The sequence below is a fragment of the Chaetodon auriga genome, chromosome 22 (genome assembly GCF_051107435.1).
Source record: "Chaetodon auriga isolate fChaAug3 chromosome 22, fChaAug3.hap1, whole genome shotgun sequence".
Taxonomy (NCBI): Eukaryota; Metazoa; Chordata; class Actinopteri; order Chaetodontiformes; family Chaetodontidae; genus Chaetodon; species Chaetodon auriga.
Genome location: NC_135095.1, coordinates 19341382 through 19357500, shown reverse-complemented (window position 1 = coordinate 19357500; position 16119 = coordinate 19341382). Strand labels below are relative to the sequence as shown.

The window sequence follows — 16119 nt, the reverse complement described above, 5'->3', positions numbered from 1 at the left end:
GGAGGAGGAGGAGGAGGAGGAGGAGGAGGTTCATTTTGGTGTGGTCAAGGCATGGGCACACAGACCAATCAGTGGTGACATGAAGACAAGTCAGCCAATCAGAAGCCTGGAAAAAAAGCAGGTCCGATCCTATGACGGTGAGGGAATGAGGCGCCTTCGCCATCATAAAGAAAGGATACGTCACATGAAGCTCATGGCGTCACTGATGAAGGGATTAAGAGTTTATCTGATCCTGAATCCTGAACGGGGGGACTGGATGAGTCCAGATTAGAAAGTTACACTAAATAAAAGATTCAGCCATGGAAAACATGGTTTCTGGTCACCTTTAAGACCTCCATGTTACTTTAGTCCGGGTTTAAGTCAGGTCGTGGTCTAGACTGATGTGGTCTACATGGACAGAGGGCAGTGAACTGAAGTCTCACACTGAAGAATTTAAGCTTTAAACAGACTTTAGAGTCTCTGAGTTCATCCAGTCCAGGTGTACCGAGTCATCAGCTGTCGAGACTCACCTGTCGAGCTGGGTCCGGGTCTTGTCCGGAGCTCCAGCAGCAGTTTGTCTCGGACCCAGCTGAACTCGTCCAGAGACCGCAGGAAGGCGTCGAAGGCCCGGGGCCCGCGGCTCGGCAGGATGTCCAGCAGCTTGAGACTCTTCTGTGTGTTCGTCGGCTGAGACTCGATGTCCTCCACCTGAGTCTCCGTTAAAATGTCCTCCTGGTACAGAAACGGAACGATCGTATCACTGACCAGCAGCTGCCCGGACAGATCCAGCCTGTGTGCCCGCAGCAGAGCTCTGTGCTCCGGGTCCATGACGAGGAGCTGACGACTACACCTTCTCTAGATAATACTCGTTACTTCATAATCAATAACTTAATCAGTCATCATGAAAACTAGTTGTGTGACGCTACGGACCCGGACGGCGATCGTTTGCTCACTGTTATTGTGTCCGACTGGAAACATACCAGCGGAACCAAGGTTTTGTCCGTGCTAGAAATATTCTCTATTTGTACAAAAGTTTAGTGATTGAACAACCAGTTTAATTTAGTGGATTACTATGAAGCATTCATCGGTTCGGCATAAACATGACACGTCAATATCACTTTTAATGTAATCAAAACATCTCACACCGGCTGCCCCGTTTCAAAGGCGGCGAGTAGCCAGCAACAGCGTCACGTTAACATAATGCTAATACATTAAATTATTACGACATGGTCAATCAATTATCTCCCGAAATAAACAAAAGGATCTAAATTCTCCGACAATCTGATATTAGGTGTTAAATCAAGTGCTGATAGTTAACGACACAAGAGGAATCTTAAAATGAGGAGATTTTTCAGTGAAGTCTGGCTGAATGGTCCCCATAGTCTTGGGGCAAAGACCAATTCAAGCTTCGTTTTTGAGATCATCAAGAGCTCATTTTCATTTCGATATCCTATTTATTTCAGCAAACACCACCACTTACAAGAAAACCACTTACAAGAAAACTACAGTGTTTTGTGCTACCTTTATATTGCACTTACCGTGGTGGGCAGTACTGTCAGCAAATGAGCTAAAGCTAAAATGAAGGCTATGTAAAGGCTGCTTGTTTTATAAAATATGAGCCGAATTCACCCGAAGACCCCAAACTTGGTATAAAGGTAAAGAGTTATGTTGTCCAACTGTTTCTATTTGAGAATTAACAAAAAATCCTAAAACTGATACATTTATTAATGGAGTTCAGCTCAATGCTTTCCATACAGTAGATGCCACTTATTAAAGCAAAAACTCTTATGTAACTAATATTCGACTCAGTCTTCGTTGAATACACACACATAAAGAGTGTGTGCGTGCGTGCGTATGTGTGTGTGTGTGTGTGTGTCGGGGGGGGGGGGGGGGGGGGGGGAGCTGGCTGTGTGATCCAATGCTGAAAATCGGTTTTTTATGAACGATATTGCCGAATTTACAAGAATTCCCCAAAATTCATATTTTTCAGCCTTTCTGGTGTTTGTATTTACAGACCAACAAGCAAACCTTAAACTGGAGGCTTTTTGAAAGGAGCTTCTTTCTTAGTGGTCTGATCACAGACTTCTCTCATTTCCAAGCTTGCATAGAGCCATTTATATAAAAATGAAAAGCATCGCATATTAAGACAAACTGCTGACTTAGGATGTCATGATTTCAACATTCATTAACAACTTTTGTATTAATGAAGACGAAAAAAAAAAAACTTTTTCACCTAAAAGTGAGACATCATGAGCAAAACAAACGCTGCGTAATCACCATCACCGCGTGATGAAGCACCATATAAAAACTTTATTCATTTAAAAGCCGGAGCTGATGGACTTTACAGAGGCAGAGGCGCTGCACAGCTTCCCGTCAGCGGACGGGTCGACGGCAGGACGACATGCTTTCAGTCTGTGCAGCTTCTTCACAAAGAAAGGTACCAGAAAACAGTGTGACACAATCAATAAATATTCTTTAAAATCAGAACAGGCAGAGAGCCGCAGTCCCTCTGCTGTGATATGTACAAAGATCTGCACTTCTGGTCCTGCTCACTGAGTTTCCTGTTCAGTAACATGGATTTTTTCATTCAGAGTCTGTTTTATGTCTAGATAACATGAACTTTATCACCATGAAATCACAGCTGAAGAAGAAAAACAGCAAGCCTTCCCTTCAATGATTAGCCCTCCATACAAAGACAAAGGTAAGAAGAGGAACGTTACGATGGATGTTAACGGAAACATCATGTAGAGTCGACACAGTCGCACCAAAACTGTGGACAAACATGCAACAGTCCCGTTTACCTGAGCGACCTTCTGTCAAACGAGCACATCGTGCCTCAAAGTGTCCTTAAAACTGATCCTTAAAGACCTGGAAGAGTGACGGCAGCACGCAGGTCGGGTGAACCCGCTGGCTACAGGTTTGATGTTCAGAGTCACAGAAACGAGCCGAATGTGAGGAGACGCAGGTCAAAGGTTACTGTCAGAGCAGGTGAGTCAGGACGTTTCCACAGAGGACAAACATGAACGCTTTCATGAAATATGAGTCACTGGAAACAGATCACATAGAAACTGATGACCTGACGTTTTAAAGGCGGCTCATATTTGTGTTTTAGTGAAAAATCAACAAGGAATCTAAAAATGTTGGATTATTAAATGGAGTCTGGTTGAACGGAGGAGGACGCGCTGACCTTCCTCACATCAACTATGTGCGACGTCATCTCGCTGTGTCTCTTCTTCTGTGGTGGTTTAAGGGCGAAGGCGGACTGTGATCAGACGTGTGACTGAGTGTCAATCAGAGAGTTGGTTTGCTGTGTTCTGGTTCACGAGCAAATCGGGTTCTTTTCATTGTGTTCTGGTTGATAAATGTCAGCGTTCATGAAACGAACGCTTCCTCCTGAACGCAGCCTTGTTGTGCCTCAGAGCTGCTTTAACAGGTCCTGTGTGACACTTTGTTTTCCTGTGATCTGATTGGTTCAGAGCTGTGGAGTACTACATCCAGCAGGTCAAAGTCTGACAGAAGCCCGGAGAGGTCAAACTCTGACTTATCACAGCTTTGACCATCAACAACACGGAGGACGGTTTGTTTTCCACGCCGCTCATCGATCGGGGAACCTCGGCCTGCTGCCTCACAAACGTTTGCGCTGAACTGAGCTGAACTCTCATGGCGGCCGGCCGTCCAGCGGCCAATCAGAGGCCTGCGTTTCCTGCGTTTGAAGGCGGATTCCAGCTGAGTTCAGTGACATGAAGGAAACATGAGGCTTTCTGCTCCTTTCAAAGGAGATTCTTCTGGAAAACAAAACGCTTTTAAACTGAACACAATCAACTGAACTCTGATTAATGGATTAGCTGATCGATAGAAGATCAATCAGCAGTTTGTTTCCTGTGATGAAGAACATCTTTTTGGACTTCTGGTTGAAGAAAACAATAAATATTTGATATGTTTCTTTTGAGCATTTTTAACTTTCGTCTGATGGTTTATGGATGAAAGGATTGATCACTGATCACTGATCACTGATCATTGATCACTGATCATTGATCATTTGCTGCAGACTGAAGGAAAACAGTTTTTTTCTGGATATTAAAGTTTGAATGTATTTTAATTATTCACGTAATGAATTAATCAGCGTCATTAATCTCATATTCGTGATGGAAACAGGAAAGTCAGTTTTGTTTTTGACAACTAAACGATGATTGATCGATTACTCTACAATTGATTGATTCCTCTCCAGACTCATCGGTGGCTTTTTGGACACGTGGTTTGGAATATTTGCAGTAATACTTCAGTTTCTATGATACTTTGTGTTGTCATGCTGCTGCGAGGTTCTCAAGATGTAAACGTCGTCACCTGAGCTAAAGCCTGCTGCTGATTGGCTGACTGAAGAGCACCTGTAAGCAGTTTTGTGCCTCGATGGGGCTCGTTGTGTTGATGCTGTTTGGTCTTTGGAATCAGTCTCTGATGGACACGTGGAAGCAGGACGTCTGTCACAGTTCACAGAACTGACCAAACGCTGCTTTGGGGTCAGTTTGCGTCTGTGAGCCGATTCACCGGTTAGTCGGCGCCAGGAAGTCGGCGAGCCGCCGTTTGATCTCTGGATGTTTGTCGTGTTTTTGCTGTTTCCTGACGTTTATGAATCGGAGGCGAGACTCGACCTGAACGACCTGAAGCTCCAGTGCCGATCACCTGTCGTCACTCTGCAGCGGAGGCGCGCTCTTTGAAAGAGATCACGTTAACGTGTACTTAAACTCACGCTGTGGTACTGACTGACTGCACGCAGTACAAGTACTTTCTGAGGTGTACCACGTACCCGACGGAGCGTTACCAAACAAAGCTCCTCCAGCCGTCACACCCTGATCATCGTGTCCCTTCGACTCGCCGTGTCCTCGCGGGAGCAAGGCATGATGGGATTGGTCAGCGATCAGATGGCATTGCACCACACTCGTATCCGTCCACAGCGAGCTGCGGTCCCGCTCCGTCTCTACACGTTGTAGCTGTAGTCCGTCAGGTAGTCCTTCAGTCTGTTGGGCAGCGGCAGATCCTGGACCCGCCGCGTCGTCCTGTTGATGGCGATGCGACAGAGGTGCTGCAGCGACGGCGTGGCGGTGTACACGGGTTTGGTGAGCAGCAGCTGCACCGTGCCGTTGGGCGGCGCCGCCGAGGGCTGAGAGTTTGACGGGGCCTTGTCGCTGCTCCTGGACAGCTGGACGTAGTGCTCCACCAGGTGGACCACGCTGTCGAACTGCTTCAGCTTCGGCTTCACCAGGACCACCGAGTCCAGCTTGAATTTGCCGTGTTTGTACTCGATCCGCAGGTTGGTGGGACCCGCGGACGTCATGGCGGAGATGGTGAACAGGTAGTCCCTCTGAGAGCTGTCCCGGACCAGGAAGGTGCCCTCTGAGGCGTCCTGGAGGATCTCTTTGGCCTCGTTAGCGGTCAGACTGCCCCAGTACCAACCTGAGACCACAGAGAGAGACAGGAAACAGTGAAGACATGCAGAGAGACATGACAGGACATACGAGAGACACACACCAACAGCTTCCTTCACGACACGAGTCTGTGCTGCCACAACCAGGATCAGCGTGTGCGAGCCGCTGGTATCGGCTGGTCTCAGATCAGTATACAGCAGAGACAAGTGACTGTTTCTGCAGCCGTCATGAGACAGACTTTGAATAGCAGCTGTGAAGGTCTGCGTGCAGCCCAGAGACCCACCTGTGTTCCTCAGGTCCTTCATGGCGAAGGCGATGCGGCTCTCGTCCGATTCCACAGCCCTGGAGTTGTCGTTGGCTCGTCTGTCGCCCTCGATGGTGTCTGTGGACTCGGAGGACTGGCAGGTCATTGGACAGATCCGACCGTCAGCCTAGTTTTAGGCCCACAGCTCAGACGTGGACGAGGTCTGCGGCAGCCAGACGAGACGGGAGGAAGACGCTGGACCGGGACCTGTGCCGACCTGGAAACACGTCAAAACCATCAGGACGGTCGAACTGCTTCAAGACCGAAACTCAAGATTAACAAGTTCATCATCATCATCATCATCATCATCATCGTCATCATCGTCATCATCGTCATCATCGTCATCATCATCGTCATCGTCAAGTTGATCTGATTGGTTCAGAGCTGTGGAGTACTACATCCAGCAGGTCAAAGTCTGACAGAAGCCTGGAGAGGTCAAACTCTGACTTATCACAGCTTTGACCATCAACAACACGGAGGACGGTTTGTTTTCCACGCCGCTCATCGATCGGGGAACCTCGGCCTGCTGCCTCACAAACGTTTGCGCTGAACTGAGCTGAACTCTCATGGCGGCCGGCCGTCCAGCGGCCAATCAGAGGCCTGCGTTTCCTGCGTTTGAAGGCTGATTCCAGCTGAGTTCAGTGACATGAAGGAAACATGAGGCTTTCTGCTCCTTTCAAAGGAGATTCTTCTGGAAAACAAAACGCTTTTAAACTGAACACAATCAACTGAACTCTGATTAATGGATTAGCTGATCGATAGAAGATCAATCAGCAGCTTGTTTCCTGTGATGAAGAACATCTTTTTGGACTTCTGGTTGAAGAAAACAATAAATATTTGATATGTTTCTTTTGAGCATTTTTACCTTTCGTTTGATGGTTTATGGATGAAAGGATTGATCACTGATCACTGATCATTGATCATTGATCGTTTGCTGCAGACTGAAGGAAAACAGTTTCTTCTATCAGCTGGACATTACCATATTATTATTATGATTATAGATCTTATTATTGTTGCTGGAGGATTTCCTCTGAAATGAACTCCACTGAATAAACAGAAAAACCGTCGCAGGAGGATCTGAGACGTTTCACACATCAACAGCACAGAAACTGAACTGATGGATGTTTGGAGGAATTCTTCAACAAAACGACACGACCAGGTAAGATGTCAGGTTTCGGGTTCAGGGCGGCTCCGGTTCTGGACTCCAGACTCAGATCACACCAGCAGTGGAACGACACGAGAATCCAGCTGCTCGCCGAGAGCTCGTCAGGGTGTTTCCACCTCCGACCGGGTCCCTGACCGCAGAGAGACCTGATCAGGGGTCTCTGGTGATCCGGAGCCGGCAGCTGAGATTGAACTGCATCATTCAGTCGACGAGTGCGGCGAAGGAGAAAACATCTGACGACTGACAAAACCAGCCACAGGCAGCCAATCCCAGAACACATGGAGGAGCGCACCAAGAGCCTGAGGCAGACCGGCCCACTGCAGCGTCTGAGGGCAGAAAATTAGACCAGAACCCATCCCAGTCAAAACCGGGTCTCAGCTCTGGGACGTTTTCTCTCCAAACAGACTCTAAAGGAAGGTTCTCATCAGAAGACTCCTGTCGAGAAATCTAAAACCAGAGACAGACCACAGGAAGCTCCTCCGCCAGCGAGCACTTTGAGGAATGGGCGTCGTTTTGACGGCTGATCCCTCAGGACCCCGTTAACCCTGACGCTCGTCCTGAGACGGCAGCGTTTCACGGCCTGAATGTAAATATCCTCTAAAGTGTTAACACCTTTTTTCCTCAGTGGAAAAACTCACAGATGGACGAGGAGCTGATGACAAAACGTGAGTGTGACAAAAAAATGATGAAGACGTCAGACGTTGCACAAGTTTTGATTCAGGCTGATGTTAAAAAGTTAGAAAATGATTCTTATTAGAGGAAAAGAATCAGATTTAATACAGTTTATTGTTCAAATGGAACATTTAGCTTTAAGTTATTGAGAACACACATTCATATGAACTGTGATTCAAGTGTGTATTACAGTGTGCTCTCGATCTGCTGTCCTCTCCTCTATAAAATGGACATTTATCAGTCTTAAAATACTCTTAACTCATTATTGTCGGCTGAATTGAAGAGTGGACATTAACACACAGAAATTAATCTTTTGAATCTTTTTTTATTTTAAGCAGATTTGTGCACCAGCCGACAAACGAGCCGACCTTAAATCTGTGCAATTCTGAATAGAGTTTGGTGTGATGTGTCGGTTTCTCTGCAGACGACTGAAGCGGCTACTTCACACTGATTAGAATGTCTCTTTCTATCTCAGATATCTTAATAAACACTTATTTTTATGTAAAATGAAATTAGGATAAAGAACGGGACAAAACTGAATTTGACAGATTTAATAAATGAACAGATTTTGAACAGAATTTGATGAAACGTTTCTGTGCAAAATCTATCTGCGTAAATATAAAAACTGATTCTTGTGAGGTGTAAAGAACATCTGGTTTTAATTTTAGGACATATTTTTTACAATATCCACGTCCCGTAAAACGGCGAATTTTTAATAGAATTTGTCTTAACGTTAATGTCCCACTTTTCCTGGAAATGGGACAGATTTAAGGTACCTGTACAGGTGTTTTAGACCTTAATCACATGTCCTGTCGGTCACATTAAAAAACTATGCCTGTGTAAAAACCAAACAAACAAAAAATGAAATAAATTAACTGTTTTTGTGGGCAGAATTTTAACTGTGAAGAACAGAAACCATTTATTTTCTGGCAGGTTCGCCGCAAAAAATCGAGGCGACGTGAAATTGGTGAAAATTTGAATGGAATTTGGTGTGGTGTTAGACGTCTTCATTTTTCTCCAGGTAATCTCCAGGTTATCTTAAATCTGTCTATTTTTACACGGTTGGATGAATTTGTTCTACCCTGCTGAAACGAGGACTGGGCTGAAATTAAAAAAGATAAGAATATATTTTTTTCCAAGCGGGTTTAAACACCCGCCGGCCACCGAGGCGTCGTTAAATTGGTCAAATAATTAATTGAATTTGGCGCAGTGTGACAGCTTTCTTCGATCCGCGCTGGAACAAACTGCAGAGCGGCGCTTTGAAGTGACTCCAGTGTTTTTAATCAGCAGCTCAACTAAACGACAAAAACACAATAAACCACCAAAAATCAATTAATGTTAGAATATCAGGCTAACGTACCTGAGAGCTCCGTGTCTCAGCTAGCTGCTAGCTCACTTAGCTAGGTCGGACCCCGCGGAGGCAGCTTAGCCTCCGTGCAGAGGAGCCGACATGTCCGCGGAACAGTTACGGTCCGAGTCCTCCTCTCGGCGGCGTCTTCTGCTCCGCCGCTCCGCTAACGTTCACTCACTAATGGCGGATCGCTGCCGGAGGTCCTCAACAAGCCTCCAATCTGTCAGTCAGCCCGCAGCGCTCCGGTGACACCGCCAACACAAAAACACCGATTTACTCCAGAGTCCCAGAGAGCGAGGGAAGCACCGTGTGTGTCCTCAACATGGTGTCCGTCCGTCCGTCCCCGAGCCGCGGACACAGCGAGTCCACAGAGCCGCCTAATACCCGAAATCAGCATCAACACAGAAGAAGCATTTCCAGGAACTTTCCAGGAATACGGTCACGTGGTGCAGACAGAAGCGATTTAAGGTGGACCGACACGCACACACACACGCACACACAGACACACAGACACACACACACACACACACACACACACACACACATACAAACACACACTGTCTCGCTCTGTCACGCATACACACACACACACACACACACACACACACACACACTCTCTTTCTCTCTGTCACGCATACACACACACACACGCACACACACACACACACACACACACACACACACACACACACACACAGTGCCTTCGGGTGATCTCCAGGACATTTAAATTCGTGGTTGAATTCACGTGCCAAGATGTTTTTGAGACTTACTTCACCCAAGGATTCTCCTCGAGATCCACGCACACACACACGCCCCCGCGCGCGCGCGCGCGCACACACACACACACACACACACACACACACACACACACACACACACACACACAGGGTTATAGAGGACAAACGGGGCCATATCCAAAAACAGATGGGTCTCTGAAGGTTTAATAAACGTTCATTAACTTTAATTTCATAAACCTTATGCGTGTTTTTTGACGCAGAGCAGACAGAAGCAGGACAGAGACAGACCCCCTGTGACAGAGTAACTCTACTCTGCTCCTGAAGTAAAGGTCTCAGTCTTCAGTCCCGCAGTCTGAGCAAACAGGTCTAATGTTCAGATTATAACCGTCTGTGAAGTCAGAGCGCTACACCGTCCGCTCCAGCAGGTGGCGACTTCACGCTGGTTTGTCTTCTTAACGAAGAAGAAGAATGCGAAGCGCGAAGAAGAATTTCGCGCGGGTCGTTTGACTGTTTGCTAACTGCTACACAACATTTAGCAGCAGGTCTGCGGCTGCTCGGCGCTCTTCATCACGGTGAGCTCTTTTCTGCTTTTATCTTAAATCAGCGCTAAGCTTTGAAGGATAAATCTGATTTCTCAAACTCTTGTTTGACCAGATTCGGTTGATCTAAAGGTTATTTTAGCTCCGTCTTCCGGCGCAGACAGACGGACTGTGTCCGTTCAGCTGTACGGAGATAAGAAGTGATTTCTGTCGTAGGTGAGCTTCTACCTGTCCGGAGACAATCGTTACTGAACATATTGAACGGATCTGCTGTTGAAGCCGAGCTGCTGGTGTTTTCCACACTGATCGTTCTCACTTTAAAGTGAACGTCAGTGAGTTCACAGCGTCAACAACGTCACTTTATTATTATGCGTCTCAGTCAAAGCTGAGAGAGTAACTAAGCGCGTGTGCTCAAGTACCGAAGTACAGTTTTGAGGTATTTGTACATGACATGTGTTTCCAGCTCAGCTGTTTCAGTAAGGTGTCTGTCCCTGAGGACAGTTCTCACGCTGCGATGCTGTTGTTCTTCCAGCACTGCTGCAGAGACAGAGACAGAGACACACTCATGGAGTCCACAGAGAGCAGATTCGCTCACCTGCTGCAGCCAATCAGAGAGCTCACCAAGAACTGGGACATCGACGTGGCTTCAGAGTTAAACGACTATTTAGAGGAGGTAAAGTCAGGAAACGAGCTGTGTGAGGCGAAAAGCACACTCAGATATTCTGAATACACACAGTCTCTCATCACAACCTGTTCTGTGTGTGTGTGTGTGTGTGTGTGTGTGTGTGTGTGTGTGTGTGTGTGTGTGTTTGCTTGCAGCTGGATGAGATGTGCATCACGTTCGATGGAGGAAACACCAGACTGAACTTCGCAGAAGCAGCTCTGTTGATTCAGGGTTCGACCTGCATCTACAGCAAAAAGGTACCGAACGCTCCGCTGAGCTGAAGCTGAGCTGAGCGGCTCGTACTGACGCTCACTGTCTGACTGTTTCAGGTGGAGCTCCTGCACAGTCTGGTTTACCAAACGCTGGAGTACATCAACAACAAAAACAAGAAGTAAGTCATGAGAGGAAGTCATCGAGTCGTCGAGTTCACCTCACAGCACGGCCGAGCGAGTGTTTGTGTTTTTAATCAATGTTCAGGCAACGAAGGTTTGGTTTCTTTGTTCCCGACAGACAAAACAAGCAGCTGGCAGCGTCCCAGCAGGACGGCGCAGACGGGACGGCGAGCGGCCATGACGCTGATGATGTCGCAGGGGTAAGAAACAGAAACTGACGCCGAAACACAAAGTTCTGAAAAGATTCAGAGGAGGGTGAAAAGGTCAGAGGTCAACGTGCATATCGCTGTTGTTGTTGTTATTGTTGTTGGCGTTGTTGTTATTGTTGCCGCTGTTGTTGTTATTGTTGTCGTTGTTATTGTTGTTATTGTTGTCATTGTTGTTGTTGTCGCTGTTATTGTTGTCGTCGTTGTTGTTGGCGTTGTTATTGTCGTTGTTGTTGTTGTTATTGTTGTCATCGTCGTTGTTGTTGGCGTTGTTATTGTTGTCATCGTCATTGTTGTTGTTATTGTTATTGTTGTTTCTGTCTGTTCTGTCTTCGGTCAGTTTCCTCTGACTTCTCTTGCTCTGCCTTCATTCTCAGCAGTTAGCTTGTTGTTAGCGGAGCAGCGGAGGTCGGTGAAAACTGTGGACAGACAGTAATCAATCAGAAAGGACCAGTGGACCTTCACTCATCATGTCTCATCATGTCTTCTGTTCCCGTGTCCAGTCCTCATGTGTCTCGCGGTCTTTTCATGAAAGAGCAGAAATCTAAAGAAAACCTGGTCTTAAAGGTTTAAAGGTGGACTCTGCTGATGTCCAGCATGTTAAAGACAACGATGAAGACGCAGCAGCTGAGGACACACAGGCTGTCTCACTGTCTGTCTCTATCAGACGGTCTGTCTGATAGATGATTCTGGGTAATGTTGGAACTGTCCACTGTTTGTCTCCTTCAGTTCACTCCACTGGACCTCGACGTCTCAAAGGACTTGAAGACCAGTCCCCACCAGGTGAGTCTACACCTGTCTCGCCCTCTGAAGACAGACGGGTCACACCTGTCTCACCCTCTGACAGACAGGTGATGTGTTGTTGTGTGCTCTGTTCAGACGGTCCAGGTGACTCCTCTTCCTCCTGAGTCTCTGATTCCTCCTGAAGCCTCAGAGAAGCTCAAACTTCCTCTCATCAGGTCAGTTTGGACAGAATCATTGAAATACGTGACAGACAGACTTTTCTCTTGACGTCTCGTGTGTCAGACTGATTTCTTTCTTTATTCACTGAGCTGAATGATCCCGACTGTCCTCTGAGCAGACTCTTTAATCAATGCTTTGTGTGTCTCAGTCTGAAGGGTGAGGTCTTGTGCAGTCTGAAGGACTTCAGGATCAACATTTTCTGTCCAGGAGACGATGACCTGATCGTCCTCTCGCTCGGATCGGCTGAGTCCAGACTTCAGATGGATAGACATCCCGCAGAGTCTCTGCAGCAGCAAGGTGCAGTTCACGTCCTGAGACACTGAGGCGACTGAAGCGTCCACACGGTGCAGGAGGTGTCCCTCAGAACTACAAACCATCAGGGACATTCGGAGGACACAGCTGTAACTGTGTTATTTCCTGAAACATTCCATCCTAATACTTTTCTCCTTTATTCCTGAAACTTTCTGACTTTGTTCTCCTCTGAAAGGGTTCAGGTTATTTAACGGTGTTCGACTCCGTCAGACCTCGTCACAGATGAATAGAAATAAATCGGAGAAGTCTTCTTCACGTTGATCAGCAGGTGTTTCATCAGAGTCTTCACCTGTGAAGATCCTCACACTCACAGTCATTCAGTGTCTTCACGTGTGTCCTCTTCGTCCAGACGTCGCCGCTCCACCAGACGCTGATGCTGAAGATAACGGAGGTGATGCTGCAGACGATTTCCTTCCTGTTGAGGACAACATGGAGCTGGACCAGGACCCAGAGGAGCACGTGGACAGACACCAGGCCTCAGTACTGCTGTTTACTTTGTCTAAAGAGGGGATTGGACAATTCTGTGCCTGACGTTTGGTTTCATTAACAGAGCAGCCGATGAGGCTGCAGACTCTTCACGCCTTCAGATCTTGGTGTTTGTTTTCCCCGTCAGGCTCCGAGCGAAGGCCGGATGATCCGAGAGAGACGACAGGTCGGAGAAGACGGGCTGAGGAGGACGGAGGACACGATGCCTGCTGTATGTCCCTTCACCTTCACCTGTCCACAAACGTGACCGTCCGCCTGTGTCTTCACGACTGAGCTGAGTTTGTCTCTAAATGTGGTTTCAGGTGAACGTGTGGGCGCTTCACGACCCGTACGCAGCGCTTGGCGAGGAAAAGCCCTTTAAATCAGGTGAGGTACAGGTGTGTCTCTCTCAGGTGTTTCATCGCCGTCCTGTCGGTCTCTTTGCTCACAGAGTCGTTTCCTCTTCAGGGAAATGCTACAGAGTTCCTGAAGGTCTGGACGAAGGTGGAAAGAGGAAGAGGAAACGTCCCGCTTCGCTTCAGGACTTCAGGAGCTGGTTCAGAGGAACCTGTAAGAACCTCCGTGTGTTCTGTCTGTTTGATGTGATGAAGATTTTGTTGTGAATTAATCAGTTAAATTTGTTTGTTGCAGTTGATCCTCCGGAGCACAAGTTAAAAAATGGACCGTCGTTCACAGGTAACATCGACGGCATCAACCCGCCTGACGTTAACATGACGTGAAATCTGAACCAAACCTCATTAACAAAACTGGTGTTTTTAAAAGCAGCGTCATTAAATTAAAGCTGATTTTTCAGTGTAACCTGTCCTGAACTGAAGTCATTTATTTGATCAACTTCTGTTCCAGACCTGAACTACATTTACGTGAGCACGATGAAGGACAGACTGAAGGCCAGGAAGAGGATCAACAGGAAGGCGGTATGATGGCCTGTGTGTTCCTGATGATGGTGATGACTATGTCGCTCAGGGCGTGGTCAGTGATGCGTTGTGTGATGTCACTCAGGGGGTGGTGGTCTCTGACGAGGAACTGAGGCGGACCTTCCTGCAACCGGAGGAGGCGGGGCCTCAGCAGCAGGGGGAGGAGCCTGTGGACGGATTCAGACACCCCGAGCTGCTGGGTAAAACGGCTTCAGGCGCCATTCTAACGTCTGTCATTAAGCACTCTGTCAACCTCACTGCAGCTCCTTTCACTGTGAACACCTCAACTAATATGTCTCATGACTTCAGCTGACACTACCGAGACTTCAGGGTCCTCATATTTCAACTGACAGGAACAGGAAGTGTACCTGAGCTCAGTCCTTCTGGCTGGTTTTTATCTAAATTTATCAGCAGCTGCTCAGTTTGTTCGTTCTGGTGATTAAAGTTTAAAATGTCTTTAAAAGGCGGAGATGACGACAATTCAGACAACGAACACGAAGCGTTTCCGGACGACGTTCCAGCCGAGTTTATTGGAGGACCAGACTTCATATCACCAGGTAGAAAACACACCTGCAGGTCAGGGTTTACACTTCACCGCGACACATCAGGAGGACTTTAAGGATGTTTTCACGCTGAGACGTCTGTACTTTTACTTCAGTAACATTTTCAGTCAGATCAAAGTCAGATGATCAGAAACCAGGTGGAGCTCAGGTGGAGCTGTCGACGTCTCCACTGCTGTCAGGTTTGACAGACTTCTTTTGTCTGCAGAGACTCAGAGGGACGAGCTGTGTTATGAAGATCTGGTGAAGCTCTGCGTGGTAAGTGATCAATAATCAATAATCATTCGCTCTTAAAAACATGGCCGCCAGGTGACCGTGTGAATACCTGCAGCCTGACAGACGAGGTCATCGTCCATCAGTGTGTCACTTTGTCACTGCTGTACTTCCTCGTTATGAGACAGTTTTCATGTTGGAACAGGGACAGACTGGTTGTGATTAACGACCTGAAGTCATTGATCTGACGGTGTGATTGATCGGTCAGGTGTGAACTGTGCGGTCTTCCTGTCATGTGACTCGTTCAGGAGCAGATGGTGATGAGCAGTCGAGGCTACACTCAGGAAACGGCTCTGTCCCGCCGAGTCAAAGAGTGGGAGGACAAGATCCGACCTGAGCTGGTCCTGCAGGTACGGCAGTGGCGTCCTGCGCTCCGGCTGTGAGCGCGGCGGCGGCAGCAGGTGATCAGTGCTTCACGCTGTCAGGTAACAGCTGAAAACACGGTGTCTGTTGTTGTGATGTGTTCAGGAGGAGCGTCCGGCCTTCGACATCCACGACTACGGCGACAGGATAACGGCGGCGCTGGGCGGCGTCGGCCAGCGCAGGTCGTTCTCCTCCATCGTCGCTGGTTTGGACAACTTTGAAGCCTGCAAGTACCTGCTGGCCTCTCTGCAGCTGGTAATGACTCACCTGTGAAGGACTCACCTGGAGCTCAGCTGCTCGTAGAGTTTTATCTGAGCCGTGTGTCTCTGTACGTCCGTCTTCAGGCCAACGACTACACGGTGGAGGTGGACAGCGCCGAGGGTCTGGAGGACAGCGTGGACTCGATGTCTCTGACTCTGCTCAGCACTCACAGAGCGACGGACAGGTTCAGAACTCTGACGTCCACCTGAAACACGTGAGTTCCTACTTTCCTCCGTTTGTTTCCAGTGAACAGCTGTTTGACCTCTGACCTGAACGCATGCTGCTTTCCTCATTTCAGCCGGAAACTGGAACTCGATCTGATGATGATGATGATGATGGTGATGATGATCATGCTGAAGTCTTTTGTCCCCTTCAAAATAAATGTTTGTAATAAAAATTGTCACAAAATGAAACCAAAGAACAAACCGGCTGATTTTCAGTGTGAGAAAATAAATTTGTGCTTTGATCAGGACTCCTCATGTGTCTCACTGGAGACACAGACTCGTCTTGACCCTTCAGGGAACAGGCAGACGGATGTCCATGTCCACAGGACGC

The 16119-nt window shown here is 47.6% G+C and overlaps 3 protein-coding genes across 3 annotated transcripts in view; 1 reads left to right on the top strand and 2 right to left on the bottom strand.

Annotated features, from left to right (window-relative positions):
* The window catches only part of cradd (CARD and death domain containing adaptor protein), a 2878-nt gene extending 1939 nt beyond the window's left edge, over positions 1–939 (bottom strand). The window contains exon 1 of the mRNA XM_076721728.1: positions 510–939. Within this exon, the coding sequence (XP_076577843.1) occupies positions 510–807 (298 nt within the window). The 5' untranslated portion in view covers positions 808–939. The remainder of the gene's footprint in view (positions 1–509) is intronic.
* Positions 940–2253: 1314 nt separating this feature from the next.
* On the bottom strand, positions 2254–9348 carry socs2 (suppressor of cytokine signaling 2). The gene is made up of 3 exons (XM_076722563.1): positions 8904–9348; positions 5686–5923; positions 2254–5430 (listed from the first exon to the last, which is right to left on the bottom strand). The coding sequence occupies exons 2-3, from the start codon at positions 5810–5812 to the stop codon at positions 4955–4957; spliced, it is 603 nt and encodes a 200-aa protein (XP_076578678.1). The 5' UTR covers positions 5813–5923; positions 8904–9348; the 3' UTR covers positions 2254–4954.
* Positions 9349–10111: 763 nt separating this feature from the next.
* ncaph2 (non-SMC condensin II complex, subunit H2) lies at positions 10112–15979 on the top strand. Its single transcript, XM_076722562.1, has 21 exons — positions 10112–10203; positions 10703–10843; positions 10990–11091; positions 11164–11225; positions 11345–11426; positions 12162–12215; positions 12312–12391; positions 12544–12692; positions 13057–13187; positions 13321–13404; positions 13496–13559; positions 13641–13742; positions 13824–13868; positions 14037–14107; positions 14193–14307; positions 14572–14664; positions 14876–14925; positions 15189–15290; positions 15409–15558; positions 15648–15778; positions 15863–15979. Exons 2-20 carry the CDS (start codon positions 10736–10738, stop codon positions 15771–15773), a joined length of 1770 nt encoding a protein of 589 aa, XP_076578677.1. The 5' UTR covers positions 10112–10203; positions 10703–10735; the 3' UTR covers positions 15774–15778; positions 15863–15979.
* Positions 15980–16119: the final 140 nt, after the last annotated feature.

What these genes read in the sequence shown, in the direction of transcription:
- socs2 (XM_076722563.1), bottom strand. Translation starts at nt 5,812, where the DNA reads ATGACCTGCCAGTCCTCCGAGTCCACAGACACCATCGAGGGCGACAGA. An exon ending in GAAGGACCTGAGGAACACAG is followed by an intron (nt 5,431 to 5,685) that starts GTGGGTCTCTGG and finishes CTGTGGTCTCAG; the next exon opens with GTTGGTACTGGGGCAGTCTG.
- ncaph2 (XM_076722562.1), top strand. Translation starts at nt 10,736, where the DNA reads ATGGAGTCCACAGAGAGCAGATTCGCTCACCTGCTGCAGCCAATCAGA. An exon ending in TGAAGACCAGTCCCCACCAG is followed by an intron (nt 12,216 to 12,311) that starts GTGAGTCTACAC and finishes TGCTCTGTTCAG; the next exon opens with ACGGTCCAGGTGACTCCTCT. An exon ending in GACCTGAGCTGGTCCTGCAG is followed by an intron (nt 15,291 to 15,408) that starts GTACGGCAGTGG and finishes TGATGTGTTCAG; the next exon opens with GAGGAGCGTCCGGCCTTCGA.